Below are 21,370 nucleotides of genomic sequence, written 5' to 3'. Positions count from 1 at the left end.
CAGCTAAATTAAATTTATTCACAGTGGGTGGACTCTACTCTGCATCTTTATGTGAAAAATATGTAGAAAAAAATCCCTCCGATCCTGGAAATATGAGAAAAAGGAAAAGAAACATCTCTGGCTACCAGCCCAGTTAACTAACAAGTCCATAGCCAACCACCCTCTGTGCCAGAGAAGTGCAGCTGGCGGGGTACCACTAGAGGCCAAAGGCAGGTCACAGCCCAGATCCCTGGTTAATGAGGCTGAATGGTCTCCAGCTTGCCTTCGTTCTACACCGAATCCACTTCACCAGGGTTTTGTTTGTTTGTTTGCTTCCCTTAACTTTCTCCATTTGGTGATTTGGGCGTGCGCTACTCGTTTTGTTTTGTTTTTTTTGTTTTGTTTTGTTTTTTTTGAATGGAGTTGTTCTGAAGGCCCAGGCATTTTAAAACGCTGGTGTAATAAAAACTAACGTTGAATTCACCTAACATTCTCAGAAATTTGGGGAGTCTCGTGCCTAAAATAAATGTGAACTTGAATCGGTAGGATTCTCAAGGGCTAATCTTCAACAGAAATATTAAACCCAAACTTAACACACTACATATACCTTTTCCTTTAAATAGTTTTATTGTAGGAATTATTCTTTAAATTTTAAATAAATCTTGGATCACAAAACTCTGGCCCCGTAGCCAGGACCTGGTCCATCTCTGCAGACTCTACATCCTATGATGACTCATTTATCTTCCCCTACAGGTCTTCCATTTATCAAGTTGGTGACATAGCATATGGTGTATCTGGGGGGTTAAAAGTAAAGCTCTCTGAAGGTTAAAGTGTGAAGTATTATTGGCAATGTCATAGACTACTGCCGGGTTGCTGGCAAGCCGGAGAGGTGAGGTTCAGAAGCCTTTATTTTTTAATTCTTTCAATAGAAAATGGCCCCTGGTTATTAGCGTGACAATCAAAGTTGGTGAGTTAGTTCCAGGCCATCTCTACATCTCCTTTTCATCACTGGGATTCTTGCTGATGCTCAAGCCGCACTTTATGTGGCTTTTAGAGCCGGTCACAGCTCTGACTCACTACTTTTTATTGTTCTCTTTAATCTCCTCACAGGAAGAAATCAGGACTTCGATTTCGCACACATTATGTAACACTTCATCATTATCTTTGCTGCTCTCTTTTTGTATCCTGTTTATCCGTTTTACTCTGAAGTCTGGCTCCCCTTCCCTCCTTTCCAGGCCTGTCCGTCACTACAGGACTCAGAGTTTCATAAACACCTGGCACCTCCTTACTCCAATGCCATCCTGCCTTTTTCCTTTCCTTGTGGAACGCTGAATTTTTCTTTGTTTTTTGAGCTACAGACATAAAACTTGCTGCAATAAATTTCTTTCTGGATTTATCTAATGTTGATGAGATCACTGAAGTGCTTTTTTTCTTTCTGAATCTTCAAAAGTAGGCCTGGATTAGAAATCGTACCTTTAATAAAATACAGTTTGGGATTGATGTATGTTTCTCCAATTTTCTGCGACCTAGAGACAGGAACCTGTGCCGCAGAAATTAAGCGGCTGATTAACATTTGCCTACTTGACATTCCCATTCTCTGTGTTGCTCTATTCCGTGCTGCAATAGGATGCATTATGCACACTGGATCTCGACAGTGAGATGTCAGTACAGCCCATTTAGAAAAGTCAGCTCCTTTACAAAGAGATAATGTAATCTGTGGCCACTGATTTAAACCCATGGAATGTTCTCCACTCTAAAAGTGATAAGTAAAAACCGCTCAGCTAAATCAAAACCATGCTTGAACTGGGGTCAACTAGTCATTTGCCTAATGTGAACAAGGGTAATATATTTGGCATTATTAAATGTAGATCTTCAGTGGAGGGCAGTTCATTTAAAATGAGAAGAGAACCATGGAGAGGGACAAAGGACGTTTAGGTCCTAAGCAGCAGGTAAAGGTCAGGGACTCTGCTCTCTGATAATAGCAGCCTAATGGTAATTCCTCTGCAGATAATTCACCTGTCAGTTCTCTCATAGCTAAAGCATTGCATGTGTCTTGGAAGTGACTAGGCCTTCAAGAATATGTCCCTTCTCCAACAAACACAGAAGGAAGACTTATTTAAAAATAGGGCAGAGGCAACTGACTCATTACTTAAAAGAAAAGAAAAATTTAATGTATACATTTCTAACCCCTAGATTAATTTGGTATCTTCAAGGAAATAGAAAATGTAAACTGCGAGGGTAGTAAAAACATCATAAAATAACTAGAAAAATATATATTTGCTGTTTCATTGGGGAAGGAGTTTCTAAGCATAATAAGTGAGAAATCATAGAGATATAATTCCATAGATTTGTCTAAATAAAATGTAAGACTTTTTGTGAGGAACACACAAAAATTTAGAGATGTAAAACATAACAAGTTACTTCTAATATGTATGAAATTAGAATGTTAACATGTTAACTTTTATATAATATATAAAATATATATATATTTTTATAAAATATATATATTTATATATTTTTATAAAATATATAAAAGTCTTGTGAAAATCATTTATTTTTTTCAAGATTTTATTTATTTGAAGAAAGAGAATGAGAGAGAGAGAAAGAGAGAGAGCGAGCACGAGCAGGGGGAGGGGAAAAGGGAGAGGGAGAAGTAGGCTCCCCGCTGAGCAGGGAGCTTGGTGCGGGGCTTGAACCCAGGACCCTGGGATCCTGACCTGAGCAAAAGGCAGACGCTCAACCAACAGTCACCCAGGCGTCCCTGAAAATCATTTTTAAATGAATACTTCAATGTAAACCAAGCAAATGATGTGTAAAGCACTTCACCAAATATAACTGAAACCAAGAGTTAGGAAACATAACAAGGTAAATTCACATCTACTCATTTTTCAAGAAATACATATTTACAGGGGCTTCTGGGTGGCACAGTTGGTTAAGTATCCAACTCTTATGTCAGCTCAGGTCGTGATCTCAGAGTTGTGAGATTGAGCCCTGTGTTGGGCCCCACATGCAGCTAGGAGTCTGCTTAAGACACTCTCTCTCCCCAAATCATAAGAGACTCTTAATCATAGGAAACAAACTGAGGGTCCCTGGAGGGGGGAGGGGGTAACTGGGTGACGGGCATGAAGAAGCTCACGGGATGTGATGAGCACTGAATGTGACCTAAGACTGATGAATCACTGACCTCTACTTCTGAAACCAATAATACATTATATGTTAATTCACTGAATTTAAATAAAATTAAGGAAAAAAAGACTCTCTCTCTCTCTTTCCGCCCTTCCCCTCATGCTGCTCTCTCTAATAGATAAATCTTTAAAAAATAGATATTTATATAACATGTTCACATAATATGACATTTTTCATATCAAACTTGTAATTATGTTCTTAAACTGTAATACACAATTTTGCCTCAGGAGTTCAGAAAAAGTACTGATACGGTGATTTTGATGAGAAATTAGCAACATACTGTTGCTTATCAAAAGCCATAAAAATAATGAAAGCCTTTCACGCAGTTATTTTACCTCAAAAGATCTGTCCTAAGAAAGCATTTATGGGCAGCCCCGGGGGCTCGGTGGTTTAGCGCGACCTTCATGATCCTGGAGACCTGGGATTGAGTCCGACGTCAGGCTCCCTGAATGGGGCCTGCTTCTCCCTCTGCCTGTGTTTCTGTGTGTGTGTGTGTGTGTGTGTGTGTGTCATGAATAAATAAAATCTTTAAAAAAAAGCATTTAGGAAGGCAGAGGAAGATTTAGATATTAGAAAGTTGACTACTTTTTTAAAGAGGAAACGTGCTATTTAAATAACATGGAATAATCATGAATGACTATGGCATCAGGGTAGCAGGTATAAGGGACAGGAAAAATACAGTATTATAATTGCATCATAAGGAAAAATGCCCACAGTGTAATCATCAGTGGAAAAAAAAAGCTGGAATTGACATCATTAGAGTCTTTGTAATTCTTTATGTGTCACTCTATTTTCAAAACCATTTGTATGGCTTTTCTAAGACAAAGAATAACAATAAAACAAGGACCTACAAGGAGAAAAACACAAATATTTGAAGATATTTTTAAAATGTATTTTAAAAGACACACACACACACACACACACACACACACACACAAATACTACCACAAATGGCATAAGGTACTACCTCTTCTAGTCATTCTGACCCCAAAAGTTCAACAGAAGCCCAGGGACTGCCGATTAACTCGTTACTTACAGCAAAAACATCATCAATTTCAAGAATAGCTTTATAAGGAAGTCAGCAGATAACTGACTCACGACCTCCCCACGGCACCCAACTGTGAAACGGCTCAGTGAGGAAATGTTCTCCTCCTGGCCGAGAATAGGCTGGTGACAGCCGCTGTGCCATGGGAAATGCTAGGCCCTCCCACAGGCCTTCGTTCAGTGGGGGGAAGATTCCAAACTGTGACCTTCTTGGTAAGAAGCAGAAGGCAGCCTGCTGGGAAAAGTGTTTCAGATCTAGTCTGGATCTTGCTCCTTTTCCTTAGCCCAGGCAGCAGGATTGCACACCCTGGACAGTGTGGTAACTCCCTAATTACAAAGGTAGATGAAAATACCAGCTGGAATACTACAGCTAAGATATTTTGAAGTAAAATATGCTATTTCTGCTCTATTAAAATTCATGGAGCATGGTACCACCATGACTCTGTGATACATTCTTAAAAGGTACATTAAAGTAATGCATTGCCTTCTCTGGAAGATGAAAGATGTGAATGCAAACATGAATAGGCAAATGTATGTATCTACAACTAGGTGATTACCCCAAGCAGAGTACCATATTTTTTTAGAAGTCAGATTAAATTTGCCATGGAAGAAACGTAATTATCAAAGAATTATATTTAGCTGATGAGAGATTATCAAAATTTATTGACTGTAAAATTAAAATACAAGTTTGGGACATTTATAAGTAAAATACTGTAATGTAACTAAAAACCTACATGTTGAAAAAATTCAGAAACCATTACTCCAATATTTCTTTGATGAAAAGTTAATGCTTTATGTTTCAAAGTTACATAACCACTTCCAGGTCAGATAATACTTTAACATATGTTGGGAAAAGTTGGGCCCTTAAAGTAAACATTTAGTATAAATATGGATATGCTATAATCTTAGAATTTATGGATGTCAGGAATGATCAAGAATCAAGTTTTATTGAAGAAATCTGACATGACAAACATTTGAGAATCTCCTTGGTATTAACTATGTAAAGAGTCAACATTTCAATTAAAACGTTCTCGGAGATTTCAGATGAAGAAAAAGATACTCCTACTGTATTGGTGGAACATATGTTTATGTCAATTTCTTACGCTAAAATTTGGTTCTTCTATTGTAAAGCTTCTCAACTTCAGAACTACTGAGATTTGGGGGCAGAGAATTCTTTATTGTGAGGGACTGTGAATTAAAGAATTAAAGAAAGTTTAGCATCATCCCTGGTCTCTAACCACGAGATGCCAATAGCATCCTCCACTCCCCCCATCCAGCCATGACAACCAAGAACGTCTCTTGATATTGCCAAATGTGGACACTGGAGCAGCAAAATCGTCTGTGGTTAAGAAACACTATTTTATATTAATGTCTGACTGATTACATATATTATTTTATTTTAAAAAATATTTTATTTATTTATTCAAGAGAAGAGAGAGAGTGAGTGTGAATGAAGGGAGGAGGAAGAGCAGAGGGAGCAGAGCAGAGGGAGTAGCAGACTCCCTGCTGAGCAGGAAACCGAAGTGAAGCTCAATCCCAGGACCCAGAGATCATGACCTGAGCCAAAGGCAGATGCTTAACCGGCTGAGCCACCCAGGTGCCCCTTAAATGTTTATAGACTTATCAAGGAGGCTGTATCTTAGAGCATTTGGTCTGCCTATTTATATGACAGAGAAACTAAGTGTTAAGAGTAGTGACAATCTGCTCATAAATCCTTAGCAGTCAAACTGAACATGTGATCAGTGCTATTTTATATTTCACACATCTTCCTGATAGAGTGTCTTCAATTTTATATATGTATTTTACACTTGTGAATAATCCTCTGCTTTGAGATTCACATTCCCATCTGTATTTTCTCATTTTATTTTCATAGTAACTTTTGTGTTTATTTTGTTCACATTAGAAAATTCTGGCCTATATGGGCTCAATGATGTTAGTTTTTTTTTTTCACATGCACAGTTAGTGTTTTATTATTTGAAGAATGGTTATGAAACATTACACTAAGTCAGGCTGAAAGGTAAAGTTTAAAATAGTTTTGTAAGGATATAACATATGATTGTTCACTCCACAAAATTTTGACCTTAGAGCTTATGATACACCTAGTTGGCAGTAGCACCCAGGTTTTTCCAAATAGTCATCATTTTTCTCTTGTCTGCATAGAGAGAGACAGGACCAAAGGACAGGACTGTAATGTAATTGAACATCTAATTCTGAATGCCGAGTTCATTCCATTACTCACTACAGTGTTCTGTTTAATACTGAGAATATTAGAACTCTCTACTGTGTCACTGGTTTCTCTTAGGCACTGAAAGAGAAAAATAAAAACTCTGCTAATTACCCTTTGTTTCACAGCACTCAAATAATAGTACAGGATTTCTCAGGCTACCTGAAGTTGTCTTATTAAATTCAATAACATATATAACCTATCTACCTCACAAAATTTCTGTGATTGCTTTAACCTCTATGTATGTCCTAGAAAGAATGAAACAGAAAAAGTCAAAAGATGAAGAGAATAGCCATGTTACTTCTCTCTCTGTTGATTTAATTTTAATACATAAGAGTGAATGGTACATGTCCAGATAGTTATCCAATTTGTTTTATATGATATAATTAAGGTTGATTTTCTATTGTTATATATATTCAAACTTTCACTTTATAAATTAAACACAATATGAGTTAAAATTTAGTCCTTATCCTACTCTACGGGAATATATTATGTTCTTATTTTGGATCAGGGAATTGTTCTAAAATATAGACAATCTATGAGAATGAAAATTTGAAAAAAAATATGTAAATTTCTTATAAAAATCAAATCTGCTTTTAAGTATACTTTATTAATGTATCTGTATTAGGGCACCTGGTGGCTCAGTCGGTTAGGTGTCTACCTCAATGAATACTTGGCTCAGATCATGATCCCAGGGTCCTGGGGTCAAGCCCTGTTTCAGGCTCCCTCTTCTCTGCCACTCTCCCCGTTTGTTCCCCCCTGCCGCCACACCCCCCCCCCGCTCTCTGTCAAATAAAGAAAATCTTTTTAAAAATATATCTGCATTAAGTTGTCCTATTCTTATCTCAAATGCATTAAATGTCATGTTAGTGAGTATAAATTGTTATTTCCCTTTTTATCAAATAGCGGTAAGAACACTGTATGGCACTAAACATTGAATATCTCTTGCAGCCAAAATTTGATTTAACTTTTACACTGTTTTCTTCAAGGTGATCATTCTCTGATGACTATAACTTACCTCCTCTCGATGCTCATCTCCTGACCGCTGGATATACCACTTAATAGATGCTTGTTGGGATTTAGGTATACATTCCAGAAAGGTTGAATTAAATTCAATGCCAAAAATCACCTTTTCATCAGCAGTTTCATGACTAATGCCTGGAAAGCAAACATGGAATAGGAGATTAACCTTGACCTTATTTTAAAAGCAATGGGAAAATAGACTGATTTAGAACAGATGCTATGGGAGAAAGATTCGTACACCTTATTAAAGAGAAAGGAAATTCATGTGATAATATTGTTACCTAAGAGTCAAATATTATCTAATAGATTGATTTTTAAAACTCTATCCCTGCATTGCAATTTTCCCTCTTTCATGAATATTTGCAACTGTTTTTTTAAAAAAAGAATTCTTAAGACCTAACTCTAAACATTGAATCTCTTTATCTGAGCGAGACTGAATAAAACCATAGTGTCTTTTAATGCTTTACACTTTTTAATTTGTATAAAATTTAAAAAGAGGGATACTTAAGCCCAACATGCATTTGCTATAAGATAGTTAATGGGATGCTAAAGCAACAGTGTTTCAGACACCTTATTCTTGTAAATCAACTGCACCATCTGAAATACATTCCATCCAGAGTAGCCAAAGGCTGTGTCCCATGTGTGATCTTAGATCTGTAGCTCAAATTTGATCAAATAAAAAATGACGGCTGCTCAGTCTGGCTCAAACATGCACTTTTTCATCATATATTCAGATGTCTCAATTCTGCAGATGGGCCTACTTAGCATTTTAGGCATAAACTAAGGGTAAGGCGTAAGGGACCTCTGTGAATCCTAAATATAAGCACACAAAATTATCAGCAAATGGCATGAATGCACATTTATTCAATAGTTAGACTTTCCTTTGAAGAAACTTCTTTTGAACTTGTTTGTACTTTACCAACAATGATTAAGTCCAGCGTGCTGACACCATTATGAATTAACCTCATCTAACCTTCAAAATGTGTGGATTCCATTTGAAACTTGTAATATATCCACTACCCCTGCAATTCCATTGATTATATCTATGGTTTTCACAGTTAATAAATTCCTAATGCACAGAAAGATCACCAGTGCCAATCATGGAAGAGAAAGACAGGCATCATTTCATAGCAACGGATGCCATTTTCCTAAGCAAAAGAAGTTCATGAACAAAGCCGGGAGGTTGCAGGCTGATTGTCAGGTGATGGGGCAAGGGCTGGGGAGAAACTTAATTAGACTGATTCAACCAAAGAACTGGTCGAGTTAGGAAAAGATAAATTAGCGAAGGCAACTGGAAAAATGAAACAGCTGATTGTACGAAATCCTTTTTAAAATCAGGAAAAACAATGACCCTTTGACACAAAGTCATCAATATGTCAGTTTGACAGGAAATGAATTTATTGTTGTTACCAGTAATCTCTGTTTTATTTCTGACTTTTAAAAAATTCCTATTTTAAACAATCTCATTTATAATTGCATCAACAAGAATGAATACTTGGGAATTTTTTTAAGAGAATACTTAGGAATTAATTTAACTAAGGAGGTGAAGCACCTGGACACGAAGAACTATAAGGTATTAATGAAAGAAGTGTAATAAGGCACAAGTAAATGGAAAGATATCCCCTTGCTCATGGATTAAGAGTTCACATTGTCAAATGTCCACACTACTCAAAGCGATCAATGCCATCACAGTCAAAATTCCAATGAAAATTTTCACAGAAAAGTAAACAATCTTAAAATTTGTATGGAACCATAAAAAATCTCTGAATAGCCAAAGCAATCTTTAAGAAAGGACAACAAAACTGGAGGCATCATGCTCCCAATTTCAAACCATATTACAAAACTATAGTAATTAAAACAGTATGATTTGGCATAAAAATAGACACAGATCAATAGAACAGAATGGAGAGCTCAGGAATAAACCCACGTGCAGGTACTACATTATTTTACAACTCATGAGTTGATAATATACAAGAGGGAAAGGATGGTCTCTTCCATAAATGGTGTTGGGAAAACTGACAACCACGTGTCAAAAAATGAAACTAGACCACTGTCTTAACACCAGACACAGAAATTAACTCAAAATAGATTAAAGTCCTAAATGTGAGACTTGAAACCACAAAATTCTTAGAAGAAAACATAGGCAGTAAGCTCCTTGACATTGATCTTACTGATGATTTTTTAAATTTCATGCCAGGGAGCAAGTAACACAAAAATAAACAAGTTGGACTATATCAAGCCAAAAAGCTTTTGTACAGCAAAGAACGTCATCAACAAAATGAAATATCAACTTACCAAGTAGGAGAAAATATTTGCAAATTATATATCTGATAAGGGCTTAATATCCAAAATATATAAGCAACTCATACAACTCAATAACTAAACTCCCCAAATTATCCAATTTTAAAATGATCATAAGAACCTAAGAAACATTCTTCCAAAGAAAACAGAATAGATGGCCAACAGGTACATGAAAAGACGCTCAACATCATTCATCATCAGGGAAATGCAAATCAAAACCACAGTGACATATCACCTCATATCTGTCAGAATGGCTATTGTCTGAAAGACAAGAAATAACAAGTGTTAGTGAGGATGTGGAGAAAAGGAAACACTTGTGCACTGTTGATGGGAGTGTAAATTATTGCACCCACTATGGAAAACAGTACAGAAGTTTCTAAAAAAATTATAAATGTAACTAACATATGATCTGGCAATTCCACTTCTGGGTATTTACTTGAAAAAAATTAAAATAAAAACACTAACTCAGAATGATATATCACCCCATGTACATTCCAGCATTATTTACAATAGCCAAGATATGAAAACAACAGTGGGTGTCCATCAAAGGATGAATGGATAAAGAAGATATGGCATATAGCTACACAATGGAGTATTTCTCAGTCATAAAAAAGAAGAAAATCTTGCCATTTGTGACAACATGGATGGGTCTTCAGGACATTATGCTAAGTCAAGTAAGTCAGAGAGGCAAATACCACATGATCTCACTTATATGTGGTATCTTTAAAAAGGAAAAGAATGAGCTCATAAATACAGAGAACAGATTGGTGGATGCCAGAGGTGGGAGGTGGAAGGTGGGTAAAGTGTGTGAAGGGGATCAAAAGATATAAACTTTTGCTATAAAATAAATGAGTCCTGGTATCTGAACGTTGCCAAGAGAAGTTCTCATGTTGAGAAAACAATGTTTTGTAACCATATGTGGTGATGGATGCTAACCAGACCTATTGTGGTGATTGTTTCCCATGTATGCAAATATTAAATCATTATTGTTGTGTACTTGAAACCAATATAATGTTATATGTCAAATTATAACTTAATAAAACAATTCCTTCAGATTACAAATACTTTAGTTTGTAAATACCCTCATAATTGCTACTTTAATTCCTATAGTTGATTCTCAGTCTCTGGCTTCTATACAAGTGTCAATTCCTTCTATTTTTTTTAAATGATTTTTCTTAGAAATATGAAATAATTCCTTATAATCTACAGGAAAAACAAACACTCACAAACTTAGCCCAACCTATGTGAGGTCTTTTTCTGATTTTTATTGTCGCTGCTTCATCTACTTTAAAATTTCTTTCCCCTACAGGGCAGCTAGAAGCTAAGTATCCTCCTCTTTAGCCACGCATTCCGCAAACATTATTCTGTGCCTACAATACAATGTACATTCCAGAGACAGAGACAAAGTCATCAAGTGAATGAATTAAGTAAAGAATATAGTATTTGGCAGTGTTATGCACTACATGTAAAACTAAGGCAGATTAGAGAATGAGAGGTAAAATGAGGAGAAATGTATTTCAGTGAGGATGGTCAGAAAAGGTGTCTTTGAGAAATTACTTTTGAAAAAAGATTTTGTTTATTTATTTGAGAGTGAGTGAGCGCACAAACTGAGGAAGAGGCAGAGGGAGGGGGAAAAGCAGGCCTGGGGCTCCATCCCAGGACCCGGGGATCATGACCAGAGCAGAAGGCAGACACCCAACAGACTGTGGCACCCTGGCGCCCCAGAAATTAATATTTTATTTTATTTTTAAATATTTTACTTATTTATTCATGAGAGACCTAGACAGAGGCGGAGACATAGGCAGAGACAGAAGCAGGCTCCTTGCAGGGAGCCGGACCTGGTACTCGATCCCAGGACCCTGGGGTCACGCCCTGGGCCAAGGCAGATGCTCAACTGCTGAGCCCCCCAGGCGTCCCCAGAAATTAACATTTTAAAGATACATTTAAATAATGTGAAGATGGAGCTACATGGACACTTGAAGGGAAGAGTTCTTTAGGTACAGAGGAAATAAATGCAAGCCTACCTGCAGCAGGAACCAGCCTGGGGCTTTAGAACAAGAGGAAGCCAGTGAGCGAGCCAGGTTACAGCGACGTGAGAGAGGGTCAGAGCACGCATCGGGACTAGATCAAGTAGAGTCTGTAGGCCACGGTAGATGCTATGGATTTTTTTCCTAATTGTTCTAAGAAGCTAGCAAAAGATTCTGAGCAAAGGGAATGGTGTAATCTGGTTGAACTTTTTGAAAGGTTACCCTGGGTACCAAGTGGATAGAGATGGGCCAGGGGCAAGTCTGGAAGCAGGAGAACCAGATAAACAGCTCCGGAACGGGGATGGTGGTGCTGGTTGAGAGGGCGTATACGGAGGTAATAAGAAGTAGGAGCAGTTGTGGCCATAGAGCCATCAGGACTCATTGGGAGGTTGGTACTAGGATGTGAAAGAAGGAGGAAAATAAAAAGATGATGCCTAGCTGCTTTTTTCTCCCCCCTAAGCAGTTGGGTAAATGGGCGTGCTATGTATTAATATGGGAAAGCCTGTAGAACAATGGAGTTTAGGAGAGAGCACAAATTCTTTCTCAGATATAATTTGGGATGCTTACTAGGCATCTAAGAGGAGCTCTTGTGTGGGCACGCAAGTCATACAAGTCTGGCCCACAGGAGCAGGTTTAGGACTGGATTCAGAATTTAGGAGCCAATTGCCTCTAATCATATTGGCATTGATGATGTTAGGCAGCGAAGAGGCAGAGATTTTATGTTTAGATGACGGGATGAAAAGGAAAGTTTGAGAACATTTGGAAGGAGCAGCCTGTAAAGTAAGAGGAAAACCAGAAGGATGTGTGGGCCATGAAGCCCAACGGTGCTGAGACACCATCTCTTCAAAAACAAAAAGCCCTGATATGTAGAGCTTGCCCATTTTCCTGGGGTAAAAACTCCACCTATGGTTGAAATCGAGCCACAGATGGTTCAAAAGCAGCTCACAAAATTCCTAAATAATAAGCAATCAGCTCTCATGGGACCCGAAGAATTGGCTCTAGCACGTCACTGCGTGGAAGTCAAACAAAGAATGTGTTTTGAGGAGGAGGGAGTTAGACATTAAGTAAATCATGAGAGCTGAAAACTGGCCATTGGATCTGGCAAGGAGGAAATTCTGGGCACCTTGATAAAAAATGGATTGGGGGCAGTGAGGATGACGACGAGCAAAAAGTGGGCGTGGTGGGTGGTGGCAGGAACAGGATACGGTGAGACACCATCTCCACCCTCAGCAGGAACTGTGTTTTGTGTCACTTTCTTTTTTTTTTTTTTTAAAGATTTTTTTATTTATTCATAGAGACAGAGAGAGAGAGAGGCAGAGACACAGGCAGAGGGAGAAGAAGGCATCATACAGAGAGCCTGACGTGGGACTCGATCCAGGGTCTCCAGGATCATGCCCTGGGCCGCAGGCGGCGCTAAACCCCTGCACCACCGGGGCTGCCCTTGTGTCACTTTCTTTACAACACTTACCACTATCTGACATAGAATCTATCTCACTTGTTTTTAAGTGTACTGCCTGCTTCCTCCCTAACACAGCCTGAACAAAAGTTCCACGGATGTGTGGGCTGTTCTCTTTCTTCCTCACGGTGTATCCTCAATACCTGTAATGGTTCCTGACGAAGCTCACGTGCTCGAATGAAAACCATATCCACAGCAGCACATGGTCACGACTGGAGACGTCATGAGCGACACACTGGACACGACAGGGAGTCACCCAGGCCTTAGAATAGGAAGTCCAACATACTATTGGACCAGAGCTTATTTTTCAGAAGAATGGAATTATGAATTATAAATAATTGTTTTGTTTTTAACCTGTAAAACTTCCGGGCCTCCTGTTAACTATGAAACTTGGGTTGTCTATTCACAGCTGAGGTGGTCCCTACCAACGTGATGAAGGCAGGGCAGTTTCCTTCCTCCAACTGTGTGGGTGTGCGTGTGCATGTGTGTATATTTTCTATATGAAGGGAGAGCTTGGGAGTGGAAAGTAACCAAAGTTTTGGAATATATACTCTGGATATATACTCTTATAGATTGTTCTTTCTCTGTGATCCAACTCTCTCAACAGAATCCTCTCTATTCTCCACTCTGTCCCGTTCATACTCAGGCTCTCAAGATCTTTCATGAAATTTTCTCTGCACAATAGAGCCTCTGGTGATCGCTCTCTTTGTTAAACTCCCATATCACTAATTGTGCCTTATGACATCTCCCCAAAGGATCCCAAGCTCTCTAAGGAGTTTCTTTGTCCCAGAATGTACTCAGGACAATTACATACACATGGAAGTCACCTCATAAACATTTATTGATTGAACGAAACCATGAATTGATAACATGAATTCAAATAAAGCATAACAAGTACCTACAGTCTCTTTACACTTTTCTAGGAGGGTCTCCAACTTTACCCTAAATGTCCATATGTTTTGGACTATATCCTGTTTTATCTTTATTAGCGGTTTTTAAACTTTACAAGGATGGATAAGGCAGTAAAAAGTACCCAAAAAAGGACAGGAATTTTAAAAGACATATGAAACAAATAATGATATAACAAAGGATTATTCACTTAGGCATGTAGATGGGGGGTCAATTTATAAAATCTCCTGTTGCTTTTTCAGAACATAAGCATTATATAAAATAAGAGCTTCCTATATAATAGATATTTCAAGTCATATAATAAAAAGACACACAAAGAGTAGGCTTAAAATTTTAAATGGGAGAAAAGCATATGAAGCCTGTACTTACTGTCTTCTATGTCCCAGCACTGCGTGATTGGGTCTCCATATTTCACATCTTGCCGTCTAGCTCGCCTATGGAAAAGAGATTAAATGGCATAGAAGGTTGAGCATGATAGCCGGAATATATAAGGTCTGCATCTAACACTAATAACAGTGGCGGAAGCAGAACTATGTTTGTCTTACTGCTCAGCTTAAATGCTGAACAATATTCCCATCACTCTAACATCAATTCAAACACTACTAGCAAAAGAGTCCTAACAGAGTGAATCCTGCTTTGGAAATAAGTTGAGTTGAATTTTACTCAACTCCTCTGACTCTTGATAAATTATTCAACAGTCAACAGGTTGACTGTAAATATAATTCAGGTTTGAGATACATCCAATGGGGACAACTCTCCCTCTCCTCTTTTTTTTCAATCAGTCAATGGGAAAGTAATAAGATATGAAAGAGCTTTACTTTGTGGGTAGGAAAGTAAACACAAATGCCCAATTCCTTACCATATGAAGATGCATATTACATAGATTTGATTAAGCAATAAATTAAATATTGTCACCTCAAATGGGAGTACAGGTTTGACATGATATAAATGGCTCGAAGGAACTCTTATCTGCTGACAGGTTGTTCACACTGTTCTTCCGAGAGTAGAGGCAATGATCATAATAAATAATTCTGTTGGGCATTATTGTCACATATTTTCCTTTAGAGAAAATAGTAGCTATTGCATAAAAAAAGAAGAAACTGCTACATCAAAGTTAAAGTAGTCTTAAAACTCTTGCAGCGTATTTTCATTGGCTTTGGCTATCATATGTTGCTGTGTCGGCAACTATAAAGTCACAGTAAACTCTGCAATATCCAGGGTGTTCCTTAAGGGCATTGCTGACCAGGTGATAACCCCGTACAAGTTTCATCTATCATACACATTTTTGGCTCACATGCACGTTATGTTAAGGTAAGGGAAAATATCACAGCGGCATGTCTGTAAGATCAGAGATACAGTCTTGGGAAATATAAGAAGAAAAATTATGATGGTATAAGGCACATAAGGTCAAGAATGTTTCTAAATCTTGGCTTCTTAAGAAACAGGGTCAATTCATCAAACTGAAGGTTCATTACCAACTAATGAGCACTCTTGTTTTTTAGCTTCTAGAAAAAAAAATATATTCCCCAAGGACTCACTCTGATAAGTATATCCCAAGCCAAAAACTGTAACAAAATATTGATGTTTTTTACTTTCGACTTGTAATAATGGTATCTCTCCGTTCACAGCTAATGCAGACATTTCAAGGAATATAAAACGTCTCCCAGTTCTAAGCAGTATCTTCTGTGGTATTATATATTCAATCTGTGACTCCTGGAATTTGAAATTTGACTGATTTGTCAAACAAGAAACAAGTGTGTATGCTCTAGTGTAACTCATTTGTTATCATTGAATTTTGTTAATTTAGACCTAAAGATTAAAAACAAATCCCATATACAATTTGCTGATATTTTACCTAGAGGAAAAATACACTTTGAACAATACTATAGAATACATTTAAAAAATTATTATCATAATATATTTAGCCAGCATCAGTCATGTTGATGGCATTCAGGTTCTTTCTAATAATTTTGCTTTTGCAAACAGTACTGAAACGATCAGTGCTTAAATGACTTTGTGGTGCTTGTGTCCATGTGTGCCTAGAATAAATTTCTAGCTGGGTATCATTGGCTCGAAATAGCATGATTTTTAAGAGCAATGAACATAAAGCAATGAACAACAAACAGCAGGGCAATGTTGGCAGAAGCTGACCAAGTTAGAGTTATTGTAGTAAAAATAAAATCGTACCAAGTCACTGAGATGTGCTGTGAGCTGTGTGTAATCCACACTTCTACAAACACACATACTTGTATATTATTTGCAAAACAGTAAGGCTAAGTATATACATATTTTAAAATAAGGGAAGAAGGGAGGAATGTAAGCAAGGGGAACGTGGTCAAGAAAGACCTTTAATGGTGTTTAACGTAGATCAAGGAAAAGAATATACACAATTTCTCAGCACTTTTAAAGTTCCACATTTCAGAATATCAGAACACTATTATATCTTCCTTCAACACTGAGTTTCATGCAGAAGTGTTAAACAACATCTAATTTTAATATTCTTGCCACAGACTACGTTTGCTATATATTTTCTCTTTAAACCAGAAGACAGGTATTCATGTGACATATTCACTGTGTAGAAAAGCCGGCTTCCCCTGAGCTCGACGTGCCTCTTACCTCTTTGAAGTGGGTGCGTACCTAGAGCATGCATTTCCGTCCCAGGCACAGTAGGGGTCTCTGGCCAGACAACAGTCTGCACAGGCTTTCCCATAAGTGTCGCATCTGTGCAAGGAGAGCTGAACCAATCCATCTCGGGAGCCAATGTACAATTGTTGCTACAAATCAGGCAAAACAAATGAATTGGAAGCATCTTTCCAGACTAGTCTTAGGAACTTCCCTTTCTTGAAAACCACACCACAGCCCTAAATCTGCCTCCTCGGGTGTCCCTAGTCCAGCACATGAGCACTTGTGTAGAAACAGAACACAGAGTAAGATAAGTCAGGCACTTCCACTCCTGGCAGGACGGTGGTTTGATGATGTTGACGCTGAAATGGGCAGCATTCTAGGGCTAGAATAACCTTGGCAGTAATTTAAGAAGGTCAAGAACCAGCTGTTAGACTGAGGAATTAAGACGTCAAATTCTTTCCCAATGGTGGAAAATCTGTGTTAGTAGATTATATTAAGCACAGACGCTATAGGCAACGTGGATGGGCTCCCTCTGCTGCGGCTTCTTACACGAGAGATGACTGAACAGGGATTTACCCGACTTTCTTGTGGTTTGAACCATTTCATTTGCTAATGAAATATTTACTGACCCCTGAAGGAAAATGGGTTATAAGATGGGATGCCTGGGTGCCTCAGTGGTTGAGCCTCTGTCTTTGGCTCACGTTGTGACCCTGGGGTCCTGGGTCCACTCCCACATCGGGCTCCCCACAGGGAGCCTGCTTCTCCCTCTGCCTGTGTCTCTGCCTCTCTGTGTGTCTCTCATGAATAAATAAATAAAATCTTTTAAAAAACGGGTTAAAGGAGGGAGAGAAAATATTGGGGATCACTTGTGAAGAAAGTATTAAGGAGGCTTGGAAGATGCCACATCTCTAAGGGAAGGTTTCAGGATACTACGACACTTGGCACACACAGTCCCATCCTGAAAAGAAGTCCTGAGAGTAATGCCTTGCTCTCTAGCTGCATTTCCTCGAGGGAATATGTTGGAGGAGGCAGGAGAGGGGTGATGCAGCTGGAGAAGCCAGAGTCTGTGCCTTCGGGGAACTCCGGGTAAATGCTACTGGACCATATCAAACATTGAACAAAGGAGGGAGATCTGACAAAGAAATATTGACACAAACAACATGCATATCCTGGGCCCGTACAGATCAGTCTTCTCCCTCTCTGGCCCATTAAAATGTCATTAGGACTTCCTGGCTGCTGAGCGCAATGCATCCTGCTGAACACTTGTTTTACTTCAATTCCCCGTAGGGTTTGACACCAAGAACGAACCCTCCTTGAAACTCTTCACTTTTCCTCATTCTCCTTCTTCAGTTCTGCCCGAGGCTCTGATCCACTTTGATGATTCCTTTCTTTGCATTCAATGTTAGGTGTTCCCTCTTCTCTATCCTCATTTCTTCACCTTTCTTGGTGTACAAAGTCAGTGGCCATCCTAAAGTGGACGTCCTGATTGCTCTAAATCTAGCCCTGCTCCCCTGCCTCGCTGAGAGGCAGCTCCCCAGTCCCCCCGGGACACAAAGGGGGCAGTTCTCCCTCAGTCAGCCACCGTCTCCTTCCCATTCCCTTACATCCAACTCTCCACCTCCCCTTCTTCCTTCTCACTGGTTCTGCCATTGTCACTGCCTTAGTCTTGGTCCTTATCATTTCTGTCCCAATTAGGTCTAAGTGTCCTAAGATTCCCACTGGCTTCAGCCTTGTTTTCTGGCAACTCCCAGCTCAACCCCAGGACTCAGTCCATCCTCCTGCCACACTAGATGGATCTTCCTAAGAGGAAAATCTTATCACAACATATTCCTGTGGAAAATCTTTAAAGGTTTTCATTGTCCTTACATAAAAAGGATGCATCTAATTTGGCTCTGTCTTAAAATCCCAGATTCATTTCTAGCCTCCTGTGTCTTGCATACACAAATGCCCTTTGCTCTAATTGTCCACAAACTTGTTAGAATAAGCCATGGGCTCTCACTCTTCCCACCTTTCCAGATGTTCTCCTCTTCCCCTTGGCATAGGCTTCCTCATCTCCCTCTTTCAATTTATCTGGTTAACTGAACCATCCTTCATAGTTCAGGTACATGTCTCCTTTTTGCTGTCTTCACCCACTCCACTTGGCTCCCTCAGACTAGCTCCCAGTACGTGCTTCCATTATTGCTCCGCACTCTTAGCATGCCCCTTCATCTCCTGGCTCCGCTGTGAGCTTCTGCAAATTAAGGGCTATTCCATTCATTCATTTCTGTCTCCAAGGACAGTAGTAGGCCTCCAAGAACTAAATGTTGAGGAAACAAATTAATGGAAAAAACCAAAGAAGAATTCTACTTAGATCTTTTCCCTAATAATCTCTGTATCATTTCTATGGCATAGTAGATTAAGACAACGTTAGCAGTACCTAACATATTAAACATATTGTCCCAGAACTTTCGTATCCTAATGCAAGTCTGAACTTCTTGAATCAATCGGGATTTGGAGTATCATATCTAAACTCTGTGGAATCTAATACCATTATTGTTGTTATTATTAGCTACTACTTACTTCACACTTACAATGCACCAACTCTCTGTCTAGAATTTTGCATGTAGCATCCATTTATTAGGAGGCAGATTTTATTTCTCTAACTTCACTGTTAAGGAAATTGATTCCAGGAGTCAGATACTAAGTGGAAGGCTGGAGGTTGCTGTTGGGCTCTTCGCCACCACAGTCCATGGTCTAACTCCTAGACTCCTTGATTAAAAAAATACTTTTAGTGATTAGGGCTGGTGTTCTACATTGATTTCTTATGGCCTTGATAGAAACACATCTTCATGAGACACAGAAAGTGAACTCAGTTTTCAGGAGCCCAGGGAAGGGGGGAATACATCATTCAATTCATGATATTTGATTCTACATCTCCTAAGGCAAGACTGCAACAATGGCCTCTAATCAGTTCATAGAAAACACAGATAATCTAGAGCTTTGTACATCACTTATAATTTAACTTCCAATTTTGATAGATTTTCCCCAAAATGAACTTGAATTCAAGCAATCTGTTGCTTTTGTAGTTAATTTTTACACAAAAATTAGAAAGTACCTGCTTCAGAGACAATTCCATGTTCAAGATGATTGATGAGTGCTGAAAATAAAAGTCAAATGTTAATAAAGACAATTATTAACAGTTTTTTATAGTAGCTAATATGTTGTTTTGTCATGTACCAAAGATCACTGCAGTAAACTTCAAGGGCCTGTTACATAGTGGGGAAAAGGATCTTAATGTTTGCAATTTCCTTCCAATGTGTTGTAATTCTACCTTAGTAGAAATTATCAAAGTAGTTATTTTAAAGTGTATTATTACAAAAAATTACCTAAATGTATGAGGAAATACTCTGCCTTGAAAATCTCCCCCAGTTACCCACAAGGCTTCTCCTTCTAAATCTGCTTATCTTAACTGCTTCCATATAATTCAAACTAGCGTTGACAAGAACATCTCCATAATTATTTATTACCTCGTTCTGTTCTTACTTAGATCAGTAGTTCAAAAACTTGCTCAAGTAGCAGAGTTCTGAAAAGTTATGGGTGAGCATATTCTTTATGCAACACTGCAAGCTACTGATGCACATGATTTTGTGATATGAACTAGGGCTAGCTTTATTTGTAGAAACTATAAATAGTTTGTGCATGCAATATAAAATTAGAAACATGAACACAAAAGCTACCAAAGGATGGAATGCTTGAAAATTTTTTCATCTACTTATCATCTACCTATTTACTACTCATTCATTTCTTACCAGCTGCTATTTACATACCAGTAAACAGAAGCAGGTATCCAAAGGGTTTTTTTTTTTTTTAATGCATAAAAAATGAAAGAAAAATGTTAAAATGAGAAAGTTTTATCCAATAGCCCTGGGGTTTTTTTGTTTTTGTTTTTTTAATGAAGGAAAGAGGGTCATGGTCTAATCTTAACACTGGAATCCAAACAATTGCTCTTGACCACTAACAGCCAACAAGTAAAACTTATTCTAATGCGACCTATGTATTGTGGGGGTTTATTTTTGGCTTCTGGGTTCACACTTCTATTTGACATGGCTTTTCCCTCAGGAACCACACAAGACTTTGTTTTTGGTAGATGCCAGATAGCGGATCTTGTTCTAGTTAACTCCTTGACCACTATTATCATCACAATGTAAAGGATCCTGTGGGACTTAGCATGTTAATTACCTTGAGCTCCTCACACTGGAGGGCTCTGCTCCATTTTGAGGCAATGGATATTCACAGAGAAACAGCCCATTTTAATGAATTATCTCAACAAAAACGTTATAAACAACATATTTTTTAAAAGCCCCTCTCAGAGATATAATTTTACTTCCAATGTTATTCTCAGAAAACACTTTTAAAATAAACTTCACTGAGCATCTACAAAGAACGCCACAATTCAAATGTATTGTTAAAAGTCAAAGACATTCCCCAAATCCGGAAAACTATTATTTTAAATCTACTAACTCTTTAGGGGAATGTAGCATACATAAAGAATGAAGACTTACTCTCATGAAACCTTAAAAAAAAAATTCCTTACAGAAAAGCAGGGACATGTGATTT

The 21,370-nt window shown here is 38.3% G+C and overlaps 1 protein-coding gene across 7 annotated transcripts in view; it reads right to left on the bottom strand.

Moving 5' to 3' along the window:
* SEMA3D (semaphorin 3D) overlaps positions 1 to 21,370 on the bottom strand; it is a 210,745-nt gene that overhangs the window by 9,789 nt on the left and 179,586 nt on the right. For 6 of the 7 annotated variants that reach the window (XM_072791319.1, XM_072791321.1, XM_072791316.1 and 3 more), the window contains 4 exons: positions 19,869 to 19,910; positions 16,766 to 16,923; positions 14,519 to 14,583; positions 7,452 to 7,591 (listed from right to left, as the gene is read on the bottom strand). In XM_072791319.1, coding sequence (XP_072647420.1) covers positions 7,452 to 7,591; positions 14,519 to 14,583; positions 16,766 to 16,923; positions 19,869 to 19,910 — 405 coding nt within the window. The remainder of the gene's footprint in view (positions 1 to 7,451; positions 7,592 to 14,518; positions 14,584 to 16,765; positions 16,924 to 19,868; positions 19,911 to 21,370) is intronic. The other variant, XM_072791320.1, reaches the window with a different exon arrangement.

Source organism: Canis lupus, chromosome 21 (assembly GCF_048164855.1).
Source record: "Canis lupus baileyi chromosome 21, mCanLup2.hap1, whole genome shotgun sequence".
NCBI lineage: Eukaryota > Metazoa > Chordata > Mammalia > Carnivora > Canidae > Canis > Canis lupus.
This window is presented reverse-complemented; position numbering and strand designations above follow the sequence as displayed.